At 34.5% G+C, this 20,040-nt stretch overlaps 2 protein-coding genes across 2 annotated transcripts; both read left to right on the top strand.

Annotated features, from left to right (window-relative positions):
* The first annotated feature begins 6,114 nt into the window (after positions 1-6,114).
* LOC123196550 (disease resistance protein RGA2-like) lies at positions 6,115-14,293 on the top strand. Its single transcript, XM_044610610.1, has 5 exons — positions 6,115-8,631; positions 11,977-12,276; positions 12,437-12,589; positions 12,692-12,918; positions 13,855-14,293. Exons 1-5 carry the CDS (start codon positions 6,115-6,117, stop codon positions 14,291-14,293), a joined length of 3,636 nt encoding a protein of 1,211 aa, XP_044466545.1.
* Positions 14,294-15,402: 1,109 nt separating this feature from the next.
* LOC123196549 (putative disease resistance protein RGA4) lies at positions 15,403-17,550 on the top strand. Its single transcript, XM_044610609.1, has 3 exons — positions 15,403-15,418; positions 15,545-17,135; positions 17,364-17,550. Exons 1-3 carry the CDS (start codon positions 15,403-15,405, stop codon positions 17,548-17,550), a joined length of 1,794 nt encoding a protein of 597 aa, XP_044466544.1.
* The last annotated feature ends 2,490 nt before the right edge of the window (positions 17,551-20,040 follow it).

The following is a 20,040-nucleotide window of genomic DNA, read 5'->3' as shown; positions in this document are numbered from 1 at the left end:
CTAGCCAAAAACTTAAAGGACTTACCTATAGCCAAAAGATTATAGGCTGATAAAATGTCCCCATAGGAAAATCAAATTTTTAGACCACTGTTCTTCATTTTCAAAACTTTAGTCTAGATTTTGTCGCCTTTCTAGCAGAAAATTCGATTGCAAACTTATCATATTCACCTTCTAAATTTTACAAGTTGTATTTATCTCTTTTTGTCTTTTTAGCATTTTGTCGATGTTGTTCTCTTTTGTCATACTGTTTGAGTTTGTTTTAGAATATTCAAATCACATTTTAGCATAGCAAAATGGGGAAAGGTTAGTGGTGAAATTTCATTTCATTCATTTTACAAATTTTATGATAAAATATTATGTTAATATTGATTATTTTGGGTTTGCGGATAAAAATTAATGTTCTGGGTTTAGAAATGAAAATTACAGTTCCTGTGGTTATTTAGAAAATTGAGTCATAAAGTTTCGACTCAAATTTAATAGAAAGTTTATATTATTAGTAAGGCCAAAGGACTATTTCCCACCCAAGGTATGCTATTTTCTCAAGTTTCTATCTTTTAACTTTAAAAATCTCAAATACCTATCTATGAACAGTTAAAATTAATGGTAGTAAAGGTAAAATCGTTATTTTATTTATAATATTAAAAATAAACTAAAATATAATATCTTCCCCCCTAAACTTTAAAAACTAAAAATTTCTCCCAACTTAAGTTTTAAAAAATGACAGTTTCCCCCTAGGGTTTCGTTTCCAGATCTCCGTCACCATCTCCAACACCATTGCTGGTGGTCTCTCCCTCCTGAAGCTTCCTCTCCCTCCTGAAGCTTCCTCTTCCTCCAGCGGTCTCTCTCCTCCAATTGAACATCCGATCGACATAGAATGAGCCATGGAAGACGAAGATGAAGTTGTTGTATTCATTTGGGAAGACAATTGTCTTCCTAGAGTTCTTCTTCTAGGAAGACGATATTCTTCCTAGATGAAGACGATAGCTTCGTCTTCCCCGACGAAGCTCTTCGTCTTCCACGGCTCCTCCGACATTGATCGGGTGTCCAAATGCGAGGAGAGAGACTGCTAGAGGGAGAGGCTGCTGGCAATGACGGTGGAGATTTGGAAATGAAACCTTAGGGGGAAACTATCATTTTTTAAAACTTAAGTTGGGAGAAATTTTTAGTTTTTAAAGTTTAGGGGGGAGGGGGAGGGGGAGGGGAGGGGGAGGGGGAGGGGGGGGGGGGGGGGGAAGAGATAAAATTTTAAGGGACTAGAATTCTGTTAATTTTAATTACTTATGGGTGGGTATTTGAGATTATCAAAATTAAAAGAAGAAAACTTAAGAAATCAGCCTACCTTGGGTGGGAAATAGTCCTTTGGCCTATTAGTAATGTGGTCCATAGCATGGTAACTTCATCCCGTACACTATATGAAGTCAGTGATGGGATAGAGATTAAACCTATTGGCCTAATCTCGTGTATCACCACAAATTTGCAACTTCTAAATTTTAATAACCCTTTATGCAACAATGTCAACGAGCGAAATAAAGCAATATGATCGACCATAAGTCCTTTTTGCACATGAATTGAACGACTTTTAAACTTAAAGGGTCAAATATGAATCTATAGAAGAAGACTTACAGAACAATACTCCAATCCTTCTTAATTTCAATTCTGTGCAAAAGAAGGTTCTTATCTTCCACTTGGACAAACCCATTGTTAAATCATTCATGCTCCTGAAATGTGTTGATGAGTTATGGAAGTAGAAGTTCTCTTTGTTGGCTCAAGATCCAATGGGGGATCAAGACCTTTGACTTGTGGAAGTAAAACATGGTTAAACTAAAGAAAAACAAGATGTCAAAAGAAGATTCAATATAAGAGGGATGTTAGGTGAAAAAGTGAATAAAGATATTAAAAAAACAAGCTAAAGGCAAAAGAGAGGATGGATGGATGATGTGATAGCCAAGGATAAGGTGGTTCCATGTTTGACATGACATGACAAAGAGGTGTAATATGCTTATGCATATGAGGTGACATATTTATGTGACAAACCATTTGAAATTAAGTTTTCTAGTTATAGAAAGTTTAATTTAATTTAACTTTCTTGTGTTATTAGCTTTTTAGTATGATAAGTATTTAGTAGTTAATTAAAGTTGTTTTATTTTGAGTTTAGGAATATTTTATGTATTGATAATTAAGTTTAATAATAATCAGAAAAAATTATTAAATATAATAAAATGTTTTTAAGATTTTATTATTTAAGAAAGTGCAATTTTAGTTAAATTTTATTAAATTTATTCTTTGAAATTCTAGATTTGTATGGAATTAATTAAAATTTATATTCTATTTAAACTAGTTGGTTTTTTTTATGTGTTTAAGTTTTATTTGTCTAGTTATGAAAAAATTAAGAATTAATTTATCAATAAAATAAAGTTTAGTTTATTTTTGGCATTGTTATCTTATTATTCTTTTCGTCATGTTAAACGATATCAATATTTTAAATTCTCATAAATAATATTACAACTCTAATTATGTTTATCCTATGTTAGGTGGTATTAAATCATAAATTTACTATATTTGTCCTATGTCAAGATTCATGTGATAGAGCTTTGACTCGCTTTATGGCTAAAATTTGCTGATGAAAAGGCGCGTCAAAAACCATAGATATCAAGTCATGCTGATGAATGTAACTGTAAAAGCCTCTAAATTTGTTTAAAATTAGCGTTTGATCATGGAAGCACACAGGGCTTGCTGCCAAGTAGAAGAAGAGGAGGAGAAAGCATTAGAGTGTGCAATGGAGTCCTTTACATATCTTGAGTTGGAAACAAGTATTTCGGAGGACCATTCAACAATTAAACAAAACAAAACATGTCGCTTGTATTCTACAAAGTTTATATTGCAAAGCTTGGACATTCATGCAAATTAAAGTTCTACCCTCAATTTGACACATCCTTTGGGCAAGTTTTAATTACTTGCCTTCCAAGTCAAGTTACTTCAATCCTCTTTTGGCAATTCACCCAAAAAAAAAAAAACTATACCAAAATGCTTAGAAGAAGCAAATAAGGCACACTTTTGTCTTTTAACATATATGCATTCTCCCCATCTTTTATTCATTTCTTAGAGGACCATTTTTATTTCCCCCTTTTTTTTTGTGTCATTTTTAAAGCATAGAATACTCTTTATTGAATATATATGGGCTCCACTTCTTTACTGGTTGGAACCATTAGTTACCAAATTCTTCACCCATGGACTTCATTATAGGTGCTATATGGTTTTTCATGTTTCCAAAATTCATTATTTTATATATAAAAAAAATTTCTAAAAAATTTAAAGGTTTATAAATATGCAAATTCACAAACTTATTTTATAGAGAATTTTAATAAGTTTGTTGTGTTTTTTTGTTTTTGTTAATGTCATTTCAAGTTTTGGGTCAAAAGATCATCAACACGAGCTTGATTTGAAATAGAATTGTATTAAAAACATTTAATTTGAACACATCTAAAATTATGAACAAGCCGACACAAACGGATTTATCCAATCAAGAGATAGTCATATCGTGTAAAAACACAACTTGTTTCACTTTACCATGTTTTTTCACTTGTATTGCTATAGATGACTCAAATTTACCCAACCTCACCCTTTTTGAGACAAAATGAAACAACTCGAACATAGCATGATACTTCAGTTATGCACTAGTCATGTTTGAGTAATGACGGTTCAACCCTACCATGACCCAATTCGCAAACAAATTGGCCTGAACATGATAATCAAAATTGGTGCAAAAACTACTCAACAAAAACCTGCTTTTTAAAGTTTAGATTGATAGTTATATCGAAAATTGTCAGCTCTATTTTTGGCTTAAATTATTATACTTGAGTTATGTAATACAATTTTATGTTTCAATAATTTATAACATTTAAAAATAATTTAAGGATCTTAGAAAGTTTATGCTTGTGATTACAAAAATGAAATTCTTATACACAGGCTGAGTTAATTTGTTTCTTCTAGGAGACATGGCGGAATCAATTATATTTAGCATTGCAACTCAATTACATGTTGAAGAAGATAGATAGGTTCTCTCTTCTTCCTCGGCAAGTGTTGTGAGATTCTGCGGTTGAGTAAAAGAAAACCTCCTTGAGTCGCACGAATTCTTTTATTCCTGTTATGTTACCTTTTTCAGCGTTAATTTTTGATTAGGGATAAGCTAAGTAACACGAAAACGGAAACGGCAAAACGTATTTTTTAAAAAAAGTAAGAAACGGAAACATGGAGAAACGTGTAAATATAAAAAATATAAATTTTTTTTTATAAATATGAAATTTTTATAAAAAATACAATAACCTATATTTTAATTAAAAAAAATACAATAATTGATTTTTTTCCAACAAATTTAAAATAACATATAACAAAATAATTTTATACCAAAACTAAATTACAAATTCAAGTTCTTGAAACATGTATGTATAAATTAAATCAATACTTATACAATAATTTAATATATGTTTTATAATAAAATAAAAATCTTGGAAAACTAACAAATCTTGGAAAGCTAACAAATCTGGAAGACGCATGCAGAATTATAGTCTTGGAATAGAGTATATATAATAAATTAATATGTATTTTATAAAAAGAAATTAAACTTGGGAATAGAGTGCATTAAATTAAAATCCATATAAACTAATTTGTATCATAAAAGGGCAAGAAAATACACACTTTTTTCAGAGTTTTCTTTATTCCAGCCACTGTTCAGAGAAGAAGAAGATGCCCAAAAGATTGACAACAAAGAAGAGAAGAAGATGCCTAGAAGAAGAAGACGCCAGAAGACTATTACCCATAGGTAGACACGTCAATTGGGCCGGGTCGAATGGAGGCCCGGCCCGAAGCACGAGAAAAAGCCCGGGCACGACAAAGCCCGGCCCGGTACTGTAGCGGGCCGGGCCGGGCCCATGGGCTTACTAGGCCGGGCCTTGGGCTTTAATATTAAACCCAACGGAGGCCCGGCCCGGCACGACACTGTTTATATATATATATATATATATATATATATATATATATATATATATATATATATATATATATATATATATATATATTTTAAAATTTTTTCCAGTATCTTCTGCCAAATGGCAGAAGGTGAAAATAAGAAAATGTTTGAGGCTGCAAATTCTCCATATGTATTTACGATTCTATTGCATAACTTTGAATTGCATTTTTATTGGCTTTGGCCCTTTTGATATATAGATATAAAAAATATATATATATATATAAAATATGTAAATAAGATTAAAGATAATGTATTATTATATAAGTTAATAATTTTAAATTAATAATAAAATAATATTTAATTATATAATAATATTATTTATATATCCAAAATTACGTATATGTAACATTGTTCAGACAAAAATTAACAGTATGGTTAGGCTTTCCTTTTCACGAAATTTATAATATTTTTTATCATGTAACAACGGTATTCCTCCGCCATAATTGAGGGATTATAAATAAAATATTCGGGGTATTGTCATCGATTTTAATAATTAAAAAATAATTTGTGTTTAAAAATTTTAATTAAAACTTTTTTTAAATATTTAATAAGGCCCGACCCGGCCCATTTAATAAAGCCCGGCCCGGCCCGTTTAAAGCCCGTTAGTATATGGGCCGGGCTTTGGGCCTTGATATTTTAAAGGGCCGGCCCGGCCCGAAGGCCCGTTACTGTTTGGGCCTCGGGCCCGGCCCGGCCCATCAGCCCAACGGGCCGAGCTGGAGTCGGCCCGGCCCGGCCCATTGACGTCTCTACCCATAGGAAACTATTTTTGTTATTTATTTTCAAAATCTTTTCAGAATCCTATTATATTATACATTTTCAGAATCCTTGTATGCATAGGAAACTGTTTCTGTTAAAGAAACGCGTTTCCCTTTTATCTAAATTACCGAAACGGCCCGAAACGTTTCGTACCAGTTTCGGGCCGTTTCGGAAACCGAAACGTTTCGGATTCATGGAAACGCACACGTGCGTTTCCGTGCTTCTTAGGGCATAAGCTTTATGTTTTTCAGCCTCTGCGAAGATACATTCATTCTCAGCAAATTCATTCCTCTTTCAAAGCTAATTCTTGCTCTCTTAATTTGTTTCCCATGGCAGAATCAATTGTATTTGGCATTGCGTCTGAAGTTTTGAAGAAGATAGCTTCTCTTATTGGAGGGGAATTGTCGTTGTTGTGGGGTCTCGAAAATGATTTGAGAAGACTTCAGAGAACCATGACCACCATCAACGCAGTGCTGTTGGATGCCGAGACAAAGCAGACTCAAAATCATCAGCTGCGTGACTGGCTTGGGAAGCTTAGAGATGTTTTTTATGGTGCTGAGGACGTTTTAGAAGAATTCGAATTTCATGCTGCCAGGAGGCAACGGAGGACCTCAATATCAAAGGTACGTCAGTACTTTCCAAGTCGGAGTTCTATTAAAATTGGTTACAAGATCAAGGACATTAGAGAAAGGTTAGATGAGATCGCAGATGCTAGGCAAAAATTTCATCTTGTTGAGAGTCATGTTGACGTTAGGCGTGTAATTCCAAAGGAGAGGGAGACAAATCCCTTCTTCCAAGCCTCTGATGTCATCGGAAGAGAGGAGGATAAAGAAAACATGATAAGCATTTTGACACAGACTAACCATGATAATGTTTCCGTCATCCCTATTGTTGGAATTGGGGGATTAGGTAAAACTACTCTTTCTAAAATGGTTTACAATGATGTAAGGGTTAATAGTCACTTTAAATTGAAAATGTGGGTATGTGTCTCAGATGACTTTGATGTTAACAGATTAATGAAAGAAATGATTTATTCTGCAACAAATAAGGATTGTGCTGAGTTAAAAGCTGAAAAAATACCCAAGCGCTTACAAGAAATTTTGGGTGATGGAAAGTTTTTACTTGTTTTAGATGATGTGTGGAATGAAGAACCGATGAAATGGATGGATTTGAAAAGCCTACTTTTGAAGGGTGTCAATGGAAGTAAAATTATTGTGAGCACACGCAGTAAAAGAGTTGCCGATATAATGGGCACTATTTCCCCACATTTCATGCAAGGTCTTTCCTTTGAAGATTCTTTATCATTGTTTAAAAGGTGCGCATTTAAAGAAGGAGAAGGGAAAGAATTTCCAAACCTTTGCAAAATTGCAAAGGAAATTGTGGGAAAATGTAAAGGCGTTCCATTAGCTATAAGAACTTTGGGGAGCTTACTTTTTGCCAACACTGATGAAACTGAGTGGTTAAAAATTAAAAAAAATGACATTTGGCAACTGAAACAAGAGAAGGAAGATATCTTACCAGTATTGAAATTGAGCTATGATTATTTACCGTCTCACTTAAAACGATGTTTTGTTTACCTTTCCTTATTTCCAAAGGATTATATTTATAGAAGTGATGACGTGACTGGACATTGGATGACACATAGACTTCTTTTAACCTCTAATAATGAATTAGAAGAGTTAGAAGATGTTGCCATGAGATATATGAAAGATTTATGGTGTAGGTGCTTCATAGAGGATTTTGAAGAAATAAATCACTTACATTATACTTTTAAAATGCATGATCTTATGCATGATCTTGCAACATTAGTGGCAACAAGTGAGTGTGCTGTAATAAAATCCACAAGCCAAATAATTGATGGGAGCGTTCGACATATTACATTCGATGATGTTCATCTCAAACCTCAAGAATTTCAACAAGTTTTAGTTAACAGATCAAAGACTGTTCGATCCATTATTATTTTGGAAAAATACGAGTATGGTACTAATGAATCAATTATCAATACAAACATATCCAAATTCACGCACCTTCAGCTGCTATCCTTAAACAATTTAGCCAGGGAAGTCTTGCCAAACTCAATTGGTACATTGATACATTTAAGATATCTTGATTTAGGTCGAAACTATTTGTTGCAGAAATTCTCTAAATCTATTTGTGAGCTTCCGAAGTTGGATACATTTTTATTTAGTGGTTGTCTTGGGCTGAAGAAGTTGCCTAGAAAAATACGAAAAATGATCTCCCTAAGACGTGTGGAAATAACCACAGGAGAGCAACACCTGCGAGAAAATGGAATCGAGTGTTTGAGTTCTCTTCAATATTTGCTTTTCTCACAATGCGTCTATCTGGTAACATTGCCTGGAGGAATGAAAGGTCTCACAGGCCTCCGAACATTGTATATTAAAAGTTGTGATTTGATCGCCTCGTTGCCATATGGTATCAAGTACCTAAAGAGATTACAGAAGCTAGTGATTGAAGATTGTTTTAGGCTTAATTTGAGGATGGAATTTCAAGGAGAAAATGAAGATAATCTTCGGTTAGGAGTTCAAACATTTGTAATCATAGATTTGCCATCATTAGTGGATTTGCCTCAGCTTATTCTTCGAGGATCGGCAAACACGTTACAGCGCATGAGGATTGAAGGCTGTCACAACTTAGTAGAACTACCGGAGTGGCTGCAAGATCTCACATCACTTCAAACACTTGAGATTATTAATTGCCCCGAATTGTCACGTCTTCCAGAAGGGATGCAACACCTTACTGCCCTCAGACAATTGAAGATTAAACACTGTCTTGATCTAAGTGAAAGCTGCAGACGTGATAAGTCGAAGACTGCTCATATTACAGAGGTTCATCTTGATGAATAAATGTCGAAGACCTGCATCATGATTCCCGCTAGTTTCCTGTATCCAGGTTCACATGACTCCACTTCTTTGTTTTCTATTCTCATCTGGGTTGTTTTTTATTTAATTGTTTGTTATTCATGCTAGAATATTTTACTTTTCCTTTGTACTGTGATATTTGTTGTGTGCTAAATTTCATTACATCCTCTTACTTTTTCTGTTTTTTATTAAATTTTCTTCTTGTCATCCAGACAATTCAATTTCCAATTTATACATGTTATTGATCCAAATATGTATACGATGTTCAAAACAAAATGCACTGCATGCATTGTGTTTGTAAAGGGAAGTAGACAAAACAAGAACTCAATCGAAATCATGTATTCATTGTAATCCATTGATTTAGAAAGGTTTTGAATTGATAATTGATGTACAGTGGTGATCCAAATTTTATATGTGATAACCCAAATTAAAAAAATACGGATTTGAAAGATGAATTTTCAAAAAGGTTTGCGATAGGAGTAGAGAGATTGGGCTGCTCTGTTGTGGTATGGACATTTTCTCTTGTTCGTCCAGTCAGACAGAGTAGCTACAACTTGTGAGTAGAGCGATCTGCGGTAGTGTAAATACAATTTGTCATGAATTTCCATTCACGTTTCATAACAAGAAAAGGTTATATTACTTTCTGAACTGTAATAAAGCTGTTAGAAATGATTAATACAACTCAGTATCAGAACTTTTTAGCTTGAATTAAATGTGAATTGATTTGCATTATCTAGCTAAAGGACATAAAAATTTTGTGTGGAGAGAACAGAGGATTCCTCTCTGCCTCAGTGCCCCGTAATTTGTTGTTGCAGAGTTAACTGTCCAATGCTTCATGACTGGTCGATGTGAAGAAAAACTTCTCAAAGATTTCAAATTTTACTAATAATAGATACTGATTTCATTTAGTAGGAATGCATTGGATCTCAAACACATATTTTTGCGCAGAAACAAAATATTTAGTTTTTTATACAAATGTCTTCAATTTCCTAATTATACACATCCTGACTATGGATATGCATATGGTAAAGGTCACAGTTTTGTGTGCGTTCCAAGAAAATCATCCTGCATTACTTTGACAAAAAAATGCTATATTTTTCAGAAACCCACTAGAATAAATCGATAAAACCAGGTTTAAAATGTTGTACTTTCCACAATCCAACAAATGCATTACTCTTCAGAACCCCACTAGTATAATTTAACAATACAATGCTTAGTTATATAAAACCTATTGTTTAATTAAAGATTTTCAAATCTCCATGATGGAAAAGTAAAAGTAATTGGAGCTTCGTTGAGGTATTCTGTGTTAGAATTGAATGGGCATTACAGCTCAAGGGTGTAGGGTATCAGTATATGTAAGACTTGAGAAAAAAGAGTAGCCTGCTTCTGCAATGTAATCCTGTTCACAAGAAACTACCAGTGCTTCCACACAATGGGAAACAAATTCTCTGAGTCTTAATCATCCTTGAGAGCCTAGAAGAGACATGAAAACAGAACCCTTTACTGTCTGCAGATCCATCGACAGAGCCATGGGGGGCTTCTTGCAAAATTCGTTGATGACGGGGTAGTTCAGGAGTTGAAATTTCTATGGCCTAGACAAAACTGTACATGTTGCTTGTAATCTATAAGAATATTTGTTAATGGAATAGAACTCTGTACTTACAGAGTCATACTTAACTATCTATTTATTGTCAGGTGTGCAATGTGTGCTCAGTGTTTGAGCTGCTTGTCGTGCCTTAGGACTGAAAGATTTAGTCTGCACAAGAACAACTAGGAGTTCTAAATGAGCAGATTAAACAAGATACCTTTTGGTGAAACCATGAGTTTCCTAGATTTGGTTTGGGGTTCTACATCTCACTAGCTACAATTTTCAGAAGATCTTGGAGGCATAAAAATACTTAATCCTCAGAAGTTTCCAACACACTGAAATTTGAATGCTAAAATAAGATGATCTGACCCACCAATTCCCCTAATAGCCAAAATATAATTGCTTAAAGATGCTTAAAGATTACAGTCCGGTTGAATTTCAGGAATAGACTGACGAGCCAAATATAAGCCTTTTTTCTGTATATGAATTGAATGGGCTCTCAAGGTTAAAGGGGCAAACTCATTTCCAATCTTTTGCATAAGAAGGTTCGTGTCCTCCTCCACCACGACAAACCCATTACTGAATCACTAGTAATCCTAGAATATATCGATGAGTTATGGAAGGAGAAGTAACCTTTGTTGGCTCACGATCCGTGTGACAGAGCCTTAGCTTGCTTCTGGGCTAAAATTTGCTGATGAAAAGGCACATCAACATATGTATATAGATCAAGTCTTGCTATGATTGTAATTCTAAAAACCTCTAATTTGCTTAAATTTAGTGTTTGAATTTTTAGTCATCCTTGAGTTCATAGAAAACACCCGGAAATACGACCCTTTATTACCTGTTGATTCTATAAACAGGGCCATGGTGCGTTTCTGGGCAAAATATGTTGATTTTCAAAATATAATGTTACAGGGGCAATTCAGTGGAACTTGGTTTGGTTTCATGGTAACATACCAAGACATGCCTTCATAAAATGTTTAGTTTGTTGGAATAAAAATATGAAATATGAGCAAATGAAGAGAATTCAGAACAAAGATAGTATCTCAGAAATTTTATCACATAATTTGTAGGCAAAGAAAGTGAACTAAGAACAAGATAAAAAAATGCAACTTCAATTACCATTAAATCTATCAATAAGACACATATATATAGGTAAACAAATGAAAAAAAAATGTCACATTATGATTTAGGGGGTATTAACAACACCCACTAATAATACCATTAAATTAAATATTAAAATAAATTCAACCCATTAACTACATCCATTAAGCTGAAGACTAGGATAAATTTAATCCATTAACAATACTCATTAAACTAAATATTAAAACATATTTAACTAATCCAAGCCACAAATAAAAGTTAACTTTGCATCAATTTTTAACATAGTTATGAAAGGAAGACTCCAAACAAAGCATAGGCTAATGAGGTACAACCTTGCTCCTAATAATACTTTTTTGAAATGTGAAATAGTCCAGATGGATAGTTGAGTTTCAAAATATAATATTACGTCCGTGGTGAGTGGTGCAGGGTGCCGTTTTTAATCCGCACGATAGATTTTCTCATTCCAACAGCGGGGATCTCGAAAATTTTTTATTCACTGTATTTTGACTTTCAAGGCTTTAGTTTTAGCAGGATGGTTGAATACGCTCATATATCCTTCCTTAGCTAATACATTTGTCTTAAACTAGCTGTATCTCACTCTGTAATTTGTTTCTTCTAAGAAAAATTTGGCGGAAAAGATTCTATATGACACTGCTACTGAAATTTTGAAGAAGATAGGTTCCCTTATTGGTGGAGAAGTATTGTGGTTGTGGGATCTGAAAAGTGATTTAAGAAGACTTGAGGGAACCATGAGCACCCTCAAAGCAGTGCTGTTGGAAGCCGAGACAAAGCAGACTCAAGATCATCAGCTGCGTGACTGGCTTGGGAAGCTTAGAGACGTTTTTTATGATGCCGAGGACGTTTTAGAAGAATTCGAATTTCATGCTTCCAGGAGGCAATGGGGGAGCTCAATATCAAAGGTACGTCAGTGCTTTCCAAGGTCCACTTCTGTTAAAACTGGTCAAGAGATCAAGGACATTAGAGAAAGGTTAGATGAGATCGCAGATGATAGGCAAAAATTTCATCTTGTTGAGAGTCATGTTGACGTTAGGCATGTAATTCCAAAATCACTTCTTCCAGGCGTCTGAGGTCATCGGAAGAGAGGAGGATAAAGAAAACATCATAAGCTTTTTGATTCAGCCAACCCATGTTAATGTTTCCGTCATTCCTATTGTTGGAATTGGGGGTTTGGGTAAAACTACTTTTTCCAAAATGGTTTACAATGATGAAAGGGTCAGGAGGCACTTTGAATTGAGAATATGGGTTTGTGTCCCAAATGACGTTGATGTTAACTAGTTAATGAAAGAAATCATTTATTCTGCAAAACATGATCAGGGTTGTGATAATTTAAAAGCCGATAAAATACCTAAGCATTTGCAAGAAATTTTGGGTGGTCAAAAGTTTTTAGTTGTTTTAGACGATGTATGGAATGAGCAACCAATGAAATGGATGAATTTGAAAAGCCTACTGTTGAATGGTGTCAATGAAAGTAAAATTATTGTAAGCACATGTAGTAAGAGCTGTCAAAATAATGGGCACTGTCTTCCCATATTTCATGCAAGGTATTTCTCTCGAGGACTCTTTATTATTGTTTAAAAAGTACGTATTTTAAAGACAGAAAAGGGAAAGATTCTCCAAACCTTAGTAAAATTGCATAGGAAATTATGGGAAAATGGAAAGGAGTTTCGTTGGCCATGAGAATTTTAGGGAGCTTACTTTTTGCCAACACTGATAAAGAGGAGTGGTTAAAGATAAAAAGAAGTGACATTTGATAGCTGAAACAAGAGAAGGAAGACATCTTACCAGTATTGAAATTAAATTATGAGTATTTATCATTTCATTTGAAAAGATGTTTTGCTTATCTTTCCTTATTTCCAAAGGGTTATATTTATAGAAGTAATCACGTGACTATACATGGGATGACATAGACTTATTTCAACCTCTAATAATGAATTAGCAGAAATAAAAGATGTTGCTGTGAGATATAAGAAAATTTTATGGTCAAGTTACTTCATAGAGGATTTTAAAGAAATAAATCATTTATATTATAAGTTTAAAATGCATGATCTTGCAATATTAGTGACAAAAAGTGAGTGTGCTGTAATAAAATCCAAAAGTCAAATAATTGATAGGAGCGTTCGACATTTTACATTCATTGTATTGGATTCCGAACATCAAGAACCTCAAGAAGTTATAATTAACCAATCAAAGACAATTCAATTCGTTATTGTTATGGAAAATTGCGAGTATATTAGTGTATCAATTATCAATACATGCATACCCAAATTCAAGCACCTCTGGCTGCTACCGTTAAACTCTATGAAGTATGGAGTCTTGCCAAACTCTATCGGTAAATTGATACACTTAAGATATCTTGACTTAACTGGTAATAATTTGCTGAAGAAATTCCTTGAATCTATTTGTCATCTACGAGAACGACATCTACAAAAAAATGGAATCAGGTGTTAAAGTTCTCTTCAAGATTTGTTTTTCTGTAGATCCAACAATCTGGTAGCATTGTCTGAAGGAATGAAAGGTCTCACAGGCCTCCGAGCATTGTATATTGAACGTTGTCCTCTGATCACCTCGTTGCCAAATGGTATCAAGTACCGAAAGAGATTACAAATGCTAATGATTTCAAGTTGCTCTGTACTTAATTTGAAGATGGAATTTCAGGGAGAAAATGAAGATTATCTTCGGTTGGGAGTTCGAACATTTATAATCATAGATTTGCTATCATTGGTGGATTTGCCTCAGCTTATTCTTCAAAGAGACACTTTACAGTGCATGAGGATTGAAAGCTGTCCCACTTTAGAAAAACTACCCGAGTGGCTGCAAAATCTCGCATCACTTCAAGCGCTTGCGATTAATGATTGCCCCGGATTGTCACATCTTCCAAAAGGGATGCAACGCCTTACCACCCTCAGACAACATTGAAGCCTGTCCTGCTCTGAGTGAAAGCTGCAGATGTGATAATTCGAAGATTGCTCATATTATAGAGGTTCATCTTGATGAATAAATCTCGAAGACCTGCATCATGATCCCTGCTAGTTTCCCGTATCCAGGTTCACATGACTCCACTTCTTTGTTTTCTATTCTCATCTGGGTTGTAATTTATTTAACTGTTTGTTATGCATGCTTGAATATTTTACTTTTCCTTTGTACTATGATATTTATTATTTGCTAAGTTTCATTAAATCCTCTTACTTTTCTGTTTTTTATTAAATTTTCTTCTTTTCATCCAGATAGTTCAATTTCCAATTTATTATACATGTTATTGATTCAAACATGTATACCATATTCAAAACAAAATGCACTGCATGCATTGTGTACGTAAAGGGGAGTAGGCAAAATGAGAACTCAACCGAAATCATGTATTCATTGTAATTCATTGATCTAGGAAGGTTTCAAATTTAGAATTAATATATAGTGGTGATCCAAATTCTATACGGATTTATCCGAATTTAATTAACTGTTATTTTATCTCAAATTTATATATAAAAAAATAAATTAAACTTAGAGTGTGAGTGGACTTGAGACAGACTCAGCCAAAAAAAAAAAAAAAAAAAAGGGATAAAATCAACGCAAAAAAAAACCCTAAATCTTCATGCGGAAGATGAGATGAAAGAGAGAGAGGGAAGGAGGTTCCAGGAAAGAGTGAAAAATTTTTTTAGTCTTAGCAGAATTTTTGTGCGTTAATACAGAAAGGTGGGCATTTTCATCCATTTGTACAAAACGACAACTGTTAGTTTTAATGGTTGAGTCATAAGTTTTTGCTCATCATAAGAATGCCTCTCATATGCTCATTCTTACACATCAAACACCAAATATAAATTTCATTTAGGGGATATACCAACAGTGTGAAATATTCTGCATGGATAGTTGAATTTCAAAATATAATATTACGCCGGTGGTGAGTGATGACAGGCCATTGAGTGTTAAATACTTAAATACTGCAGGCAATAGATTGTCTCTTTCCAACAGCGGCAATCTCAGGGATTTTTAATTCACTGTATTTTGATTTTGAAGGTTTTAGTTTTAGCAGTATGGTTGAATGCGCTCGTATGTCTATTCTCAGCTAATGCGACTGTCTTAAACTAGCTGATTCTTAGTCTCTTAATGTCTTTCTTCCAAGAGCACATGGCAGAATCAATTGTATGTGGCACTGCCACTGAAATTTTGAAGCAGATAGGTGCCCTTATAGTGGAGAAGTATCGTTGTCGTGGAATCTCGAAAGTGATCTAAGAAGACTTCAGAGAACCATAACCACCATCAAAGCAGTGTTGTTGGATGCCGAGACAAAGCAGACTCAAGATCATCAGCTGCGTGATTGGCTGGGGAAGCTTAGAGACGTTTTTTATGATGCTGAGGACGTTTTAGAAGAATTCGAATTTCATGCTTCCAGGAGGCAACGGAAGAGCTCAATATCAAAGGTACGTCAGTACTTTCCAAGTTCGAATTCTGTTAAAATTGGTCACAAGATCAAGGACATCAGAGAAAGGTTAGATGAGATGGCAGATGATAGGCTAAAATTTCATCTTGTTGAGAGTCATGTTGACGTTAGGCATGTAATTCCAAAGGAGAGGGAGACAAATTCCTTCTTTCAAGCCTCTGATATTATCGGAAGAAAGGAGGATAAAGAAGACATAATAAGCTTTTTGAAACAACCAACCCATGTTAATGTTTCCGTCATACCTATTGTTGGAATTGGGGGTTTGGGTAAAACTACCCTTTCAAAAATGGTTTACAATGATAAAAAGGTCAATAGGCTTTTTAAATTGAAAATGTGGGTATGTGTCTCAGATGACTTTGATGTTAACAGGTTAATGAAAGAAATTATTTATTTTGCAACACATGAGGATTGTGCTAAGTTAAAAGCCAATGAAATACCCAAGTGTTTGCAAAAAATTTTGGGTGGTCGAAAGATTTTGCTTGTCTTAGATGATGTGTGGAATGAAGAACCGATGAAATGGATGGATTTGAAAAGCCTATTGTTGAATGGTGTTAATGGAAGTAAAATTATTGTGAGCACACGTAGTAAAAGAGTTAGTGATATAATGGGCACTATTCCCCCACATTTCATGCAAGGTCTTTCCTTTGAGGACTCTTTATCATTGTTTAAAATGTGCGCATTTAAAGATGGAGAAGGGAAAGATTTTCCAAAGCTTTGTAAAATTGCAGAGGAAATTGTGGGAAAATGTAAAGGAGTTCCGTTAGCTCTGAGAACTTTGGGAAGCTTACTCTTTGCCAACACTGATGAAGAAGAGTGGTTAAGAATAAAAAGAAGTGACATTTGGCAGTTGAAACAAGAGAAGGAAGATATCTTACCAGTATTGAAATTGAGCTATGATTATTTGTCATCGCGCTTGAAGAGATGTTTTGCTTATCTTTCTTTATTTCCAAAGGATTATATTTATGCAAGTGATAGTGTGACTCGTCATTGGATGGCATATGGACTTCTTTCAACCTCTAGTAATGAATTAGGAGAGTTAGAAGATGTTGCTGAGGGATATCTAAAGGACTTATGGTCAAGGTGCTTCATAAAGGATTTTGAAGAAATAGATCATTTATATTATAAGTTTAAAATACATGATCTTATGCATGATCTTGCAATATCAGTGGCAAAAAGTGAGTGTGCTGTAATAAAATCTAGAAGCCAAAGAGTTCATGGGAGCGTTCGGCATTTTGCATACATTGTCTTTGATTCCGAGCATCAAAAACCTCAAGAAATTCTAGTTAACAGATCAAAGACAGTTCGATCCATTATTGTTCAAGAAAAGTGTGAGCATATTGGTTTATCAATTATCAATACATGCATACCCAAATTCAAGCACCTAAGAATGTTGTCCTTAGACTATATAAACTATGAAGTCTTGTCAAACTCTATTAGTACATTGATCTATTTAAGATATCTTGATTTAAGCGATAATATTTTATTGAAGAAATTCTCCGAATCTATTTGTCAGCTTCTGAAGTTGGAAACATTTTTATTTCATGGTTGTTTTAGGCTTAACGAGTTGCCTCAAAAAATACAAAATATGATCTCCCTTAGACACATGGAAATAACCACACAAGAGCGGCATCTACGAGAAAATGGAATTGAGTGTTTGAGTTCTCTTCAGTATCTGCTTTTACATGAATGCCACCATCTGGTAACATTGTCTGAAGGAATGAAACGTCTCACAGGCCTCTGAGCATTGTATATTGAACGTTGTCCTCTGAACTCATTGCCATATGCTATCAAGGACCTAAAGCGATTACAGAAGCTAGTGATTTCAAATTGCTTTAAACTTAATTTGAAGATGGAATTTCAAGGAGAAAATCGAGATTATCTTCGGTTGGGAGTTCGAACATTTATAATCAAAAGTTTGCCATCATTAGTGGATTTGCCTCAGCTTATTCTTCAAGGATCGGCAAACGCTTTACAGTGCATGTGGATTGAAGACTGTCCCAAATTAGTGGAACTACCGGAGTGGCGCAAAATCTCACATCACTTCAAACACTTGAGATACTTGATTGCCCCAATTTGTCATGTCTTCCAGAAGGGATGCAACGCCTTACAGCCCTCAGACAACTGAAGATTCGAGGCTGTCCTGCTCTGAGTGAAAGGTGCAGACGTGAGAAGTCCAAGACTGCTCATGTTACAGAGGTTCATCTTGATGAATAAATGTCAAAGGCCTGCATCATGATTCCCTGCTAGTCTCCTTTATCCAGGTTCACACGACTCCACTTCTTTGTTTTCTGTTCTCATCTGGGTTGTATTTTAAATGGATTTAACTGTTTGTTTTGCATACTAGAATAATTTACTTCATCTTTGTACTGTCATATTTATTGTGTGCTCTGTTTCATTACATCCCCTTACCTTTTCTGTTTTTTTTCTTTCAAAAATTCAATTTTCTTCGTTTCATCCAAACAATTCAATTCCAATTTATACATGTTATTGACTCAATCATGTATACGATATTCAAAACAAAATGCACTGCATGCATTGTGTATGTAAAGGGAAGTAGGCAAAACGAGAACTCAATCAAAATCATGTATTCATTGTACTCCATTGATTTAGAAAGGTTTTGAATTGAGATTTGATGTATTGTGGTGATCCAAATTCTATAAGAGATTCAGAAAAATACAGATTTGAAAGATGAATATTCAAAAGGGTTTGTGATGGTAGTAGAGGGATTGAACTGCTCTGTTGTGGTATGGACATTTCCACTTGTTCAAACAAAGCAATTACAACTTGTGAGTAGAGTGACTTGCCGTAGTGCGATACTATTTGTCATGAAAATGCAATTAACATGTACTAATGTCTAGCATTTATCACTCCCAAGGGGTAGCTTGAGTGACAAAAAATGAGTCTTCATGTAGAGAACACAAATTCAAGTTTCCTCTCTTCACATGTCAAGATCAAACTCAATTAAGAAGAGAGAACAAATAGACTCTTCCCCTTCTTGTAATAGGCTTTCAAATACATGTTTTTGCGCAAAAAGAAGGAACTTAGTTTTTTATACAATGTCACCAACTTCCAAATTATACGCATACTGCATCGAAAAAACCAGGTTTAAAATGTTATACTTTTCACAATCCAACTAATGCTGTACTCTTCAGAACCCATCTAGTATAAATTAACAATACAATGCTTAGTTATATAGAACCTATTGTTTAACTAAAGATATTCAGATCTCCATGATGGAAGAATAAAAGCAATTGGAAGCCTATTCTGTGTTAGAATTGAATGGGCATTACAGCTCAAGGGTGTAGCGTATCAGTATATGTAAGACTAGAGAAAGAAGAGTAGCTTGCTTCTGCAATCTAATCCTGTTCACAGTAAACAACCAGTGCTTCTACACAACAGGAAACCATTCTGAGTCTTAATCATCATTGAGAAATGGGAGCATAACAGAGACACGAAAACACAACACCATATTGCCTGTAGATCCATCGACAGAGCCATGGCATGCTTCTTGCAAAATTTGTTAATGACGAGGTAGTTCAAGAGTTAAAATTTCATTGGCATAAACAAAACTGTACATGTTGCTTGTAATCTATAAGAATATTTGTTAATGGAACAGAATTCTGTACTTTCAGGAGTCATACTTGACTTATTTATGTCAGGTGTGCAATGTGTGCTTAGTGTTTGGACTGTTTGTTGTGCCTCAAGACTGAAAGATTTAGAGTTCTCACCAGAAAAACTAGGAGTTCTATTTAAGCTGATTAAAACAAGATACCTTTTGGTGAAACCATGAGTTTCCTAGATCTGGTTTGGGGTTCTACATCTCACTAGCTACAATTTTCAGAAGATCTTGGAGGCATAAAAATACTTAATCCTCAGAAGTTTCCATCACTGTATGAATATACAGTGAAATTTGAATGCTAAAGTAAGATGATCTGACCGACCGATTCCCCTAGTAGCCAAAATATAATTGCTTAAAGATTACAGTTCAGTTGAATTTCTGAAGTAGACTGATGAGCAAAATATAAGCCCTTTTTTGTATGTGAATTGAATGGGCTCTCAAGGTTAAAGGGGCAGAACTCAATTCTAATTTTGTGCATTAGAAGGTTCCTGTCCTCCTCCACCATTACAAACTCATTGTTGAATCGTTCGTAATCCTAGAATATGCCGATGAGTTATGGAAAAAAGAAGTACCCTTTGTTGGCTCAAGACCCATGTGACAGAGCCTTGGCTC

This window comes from Mangifera indica, chromosome 14, assembly GCF_011075055.1.
Source record: "Mangifera indica cultivar Alphonso chromosome 14, CATAS_Mindica_2.1, whole genome shotgun sequence".
Classification (NCBI taxonomy): Eukaryota; Viridiplantae; Streptophyta; class Magnoliopsida; order Sapindales; family Anacardiaceae; genus Mangifera; species Mangifera indica.
Note: the sequence above shows the minus strand (reverse complement) of the source record. Positions and strands in the feature narration are given on the sequence as shown.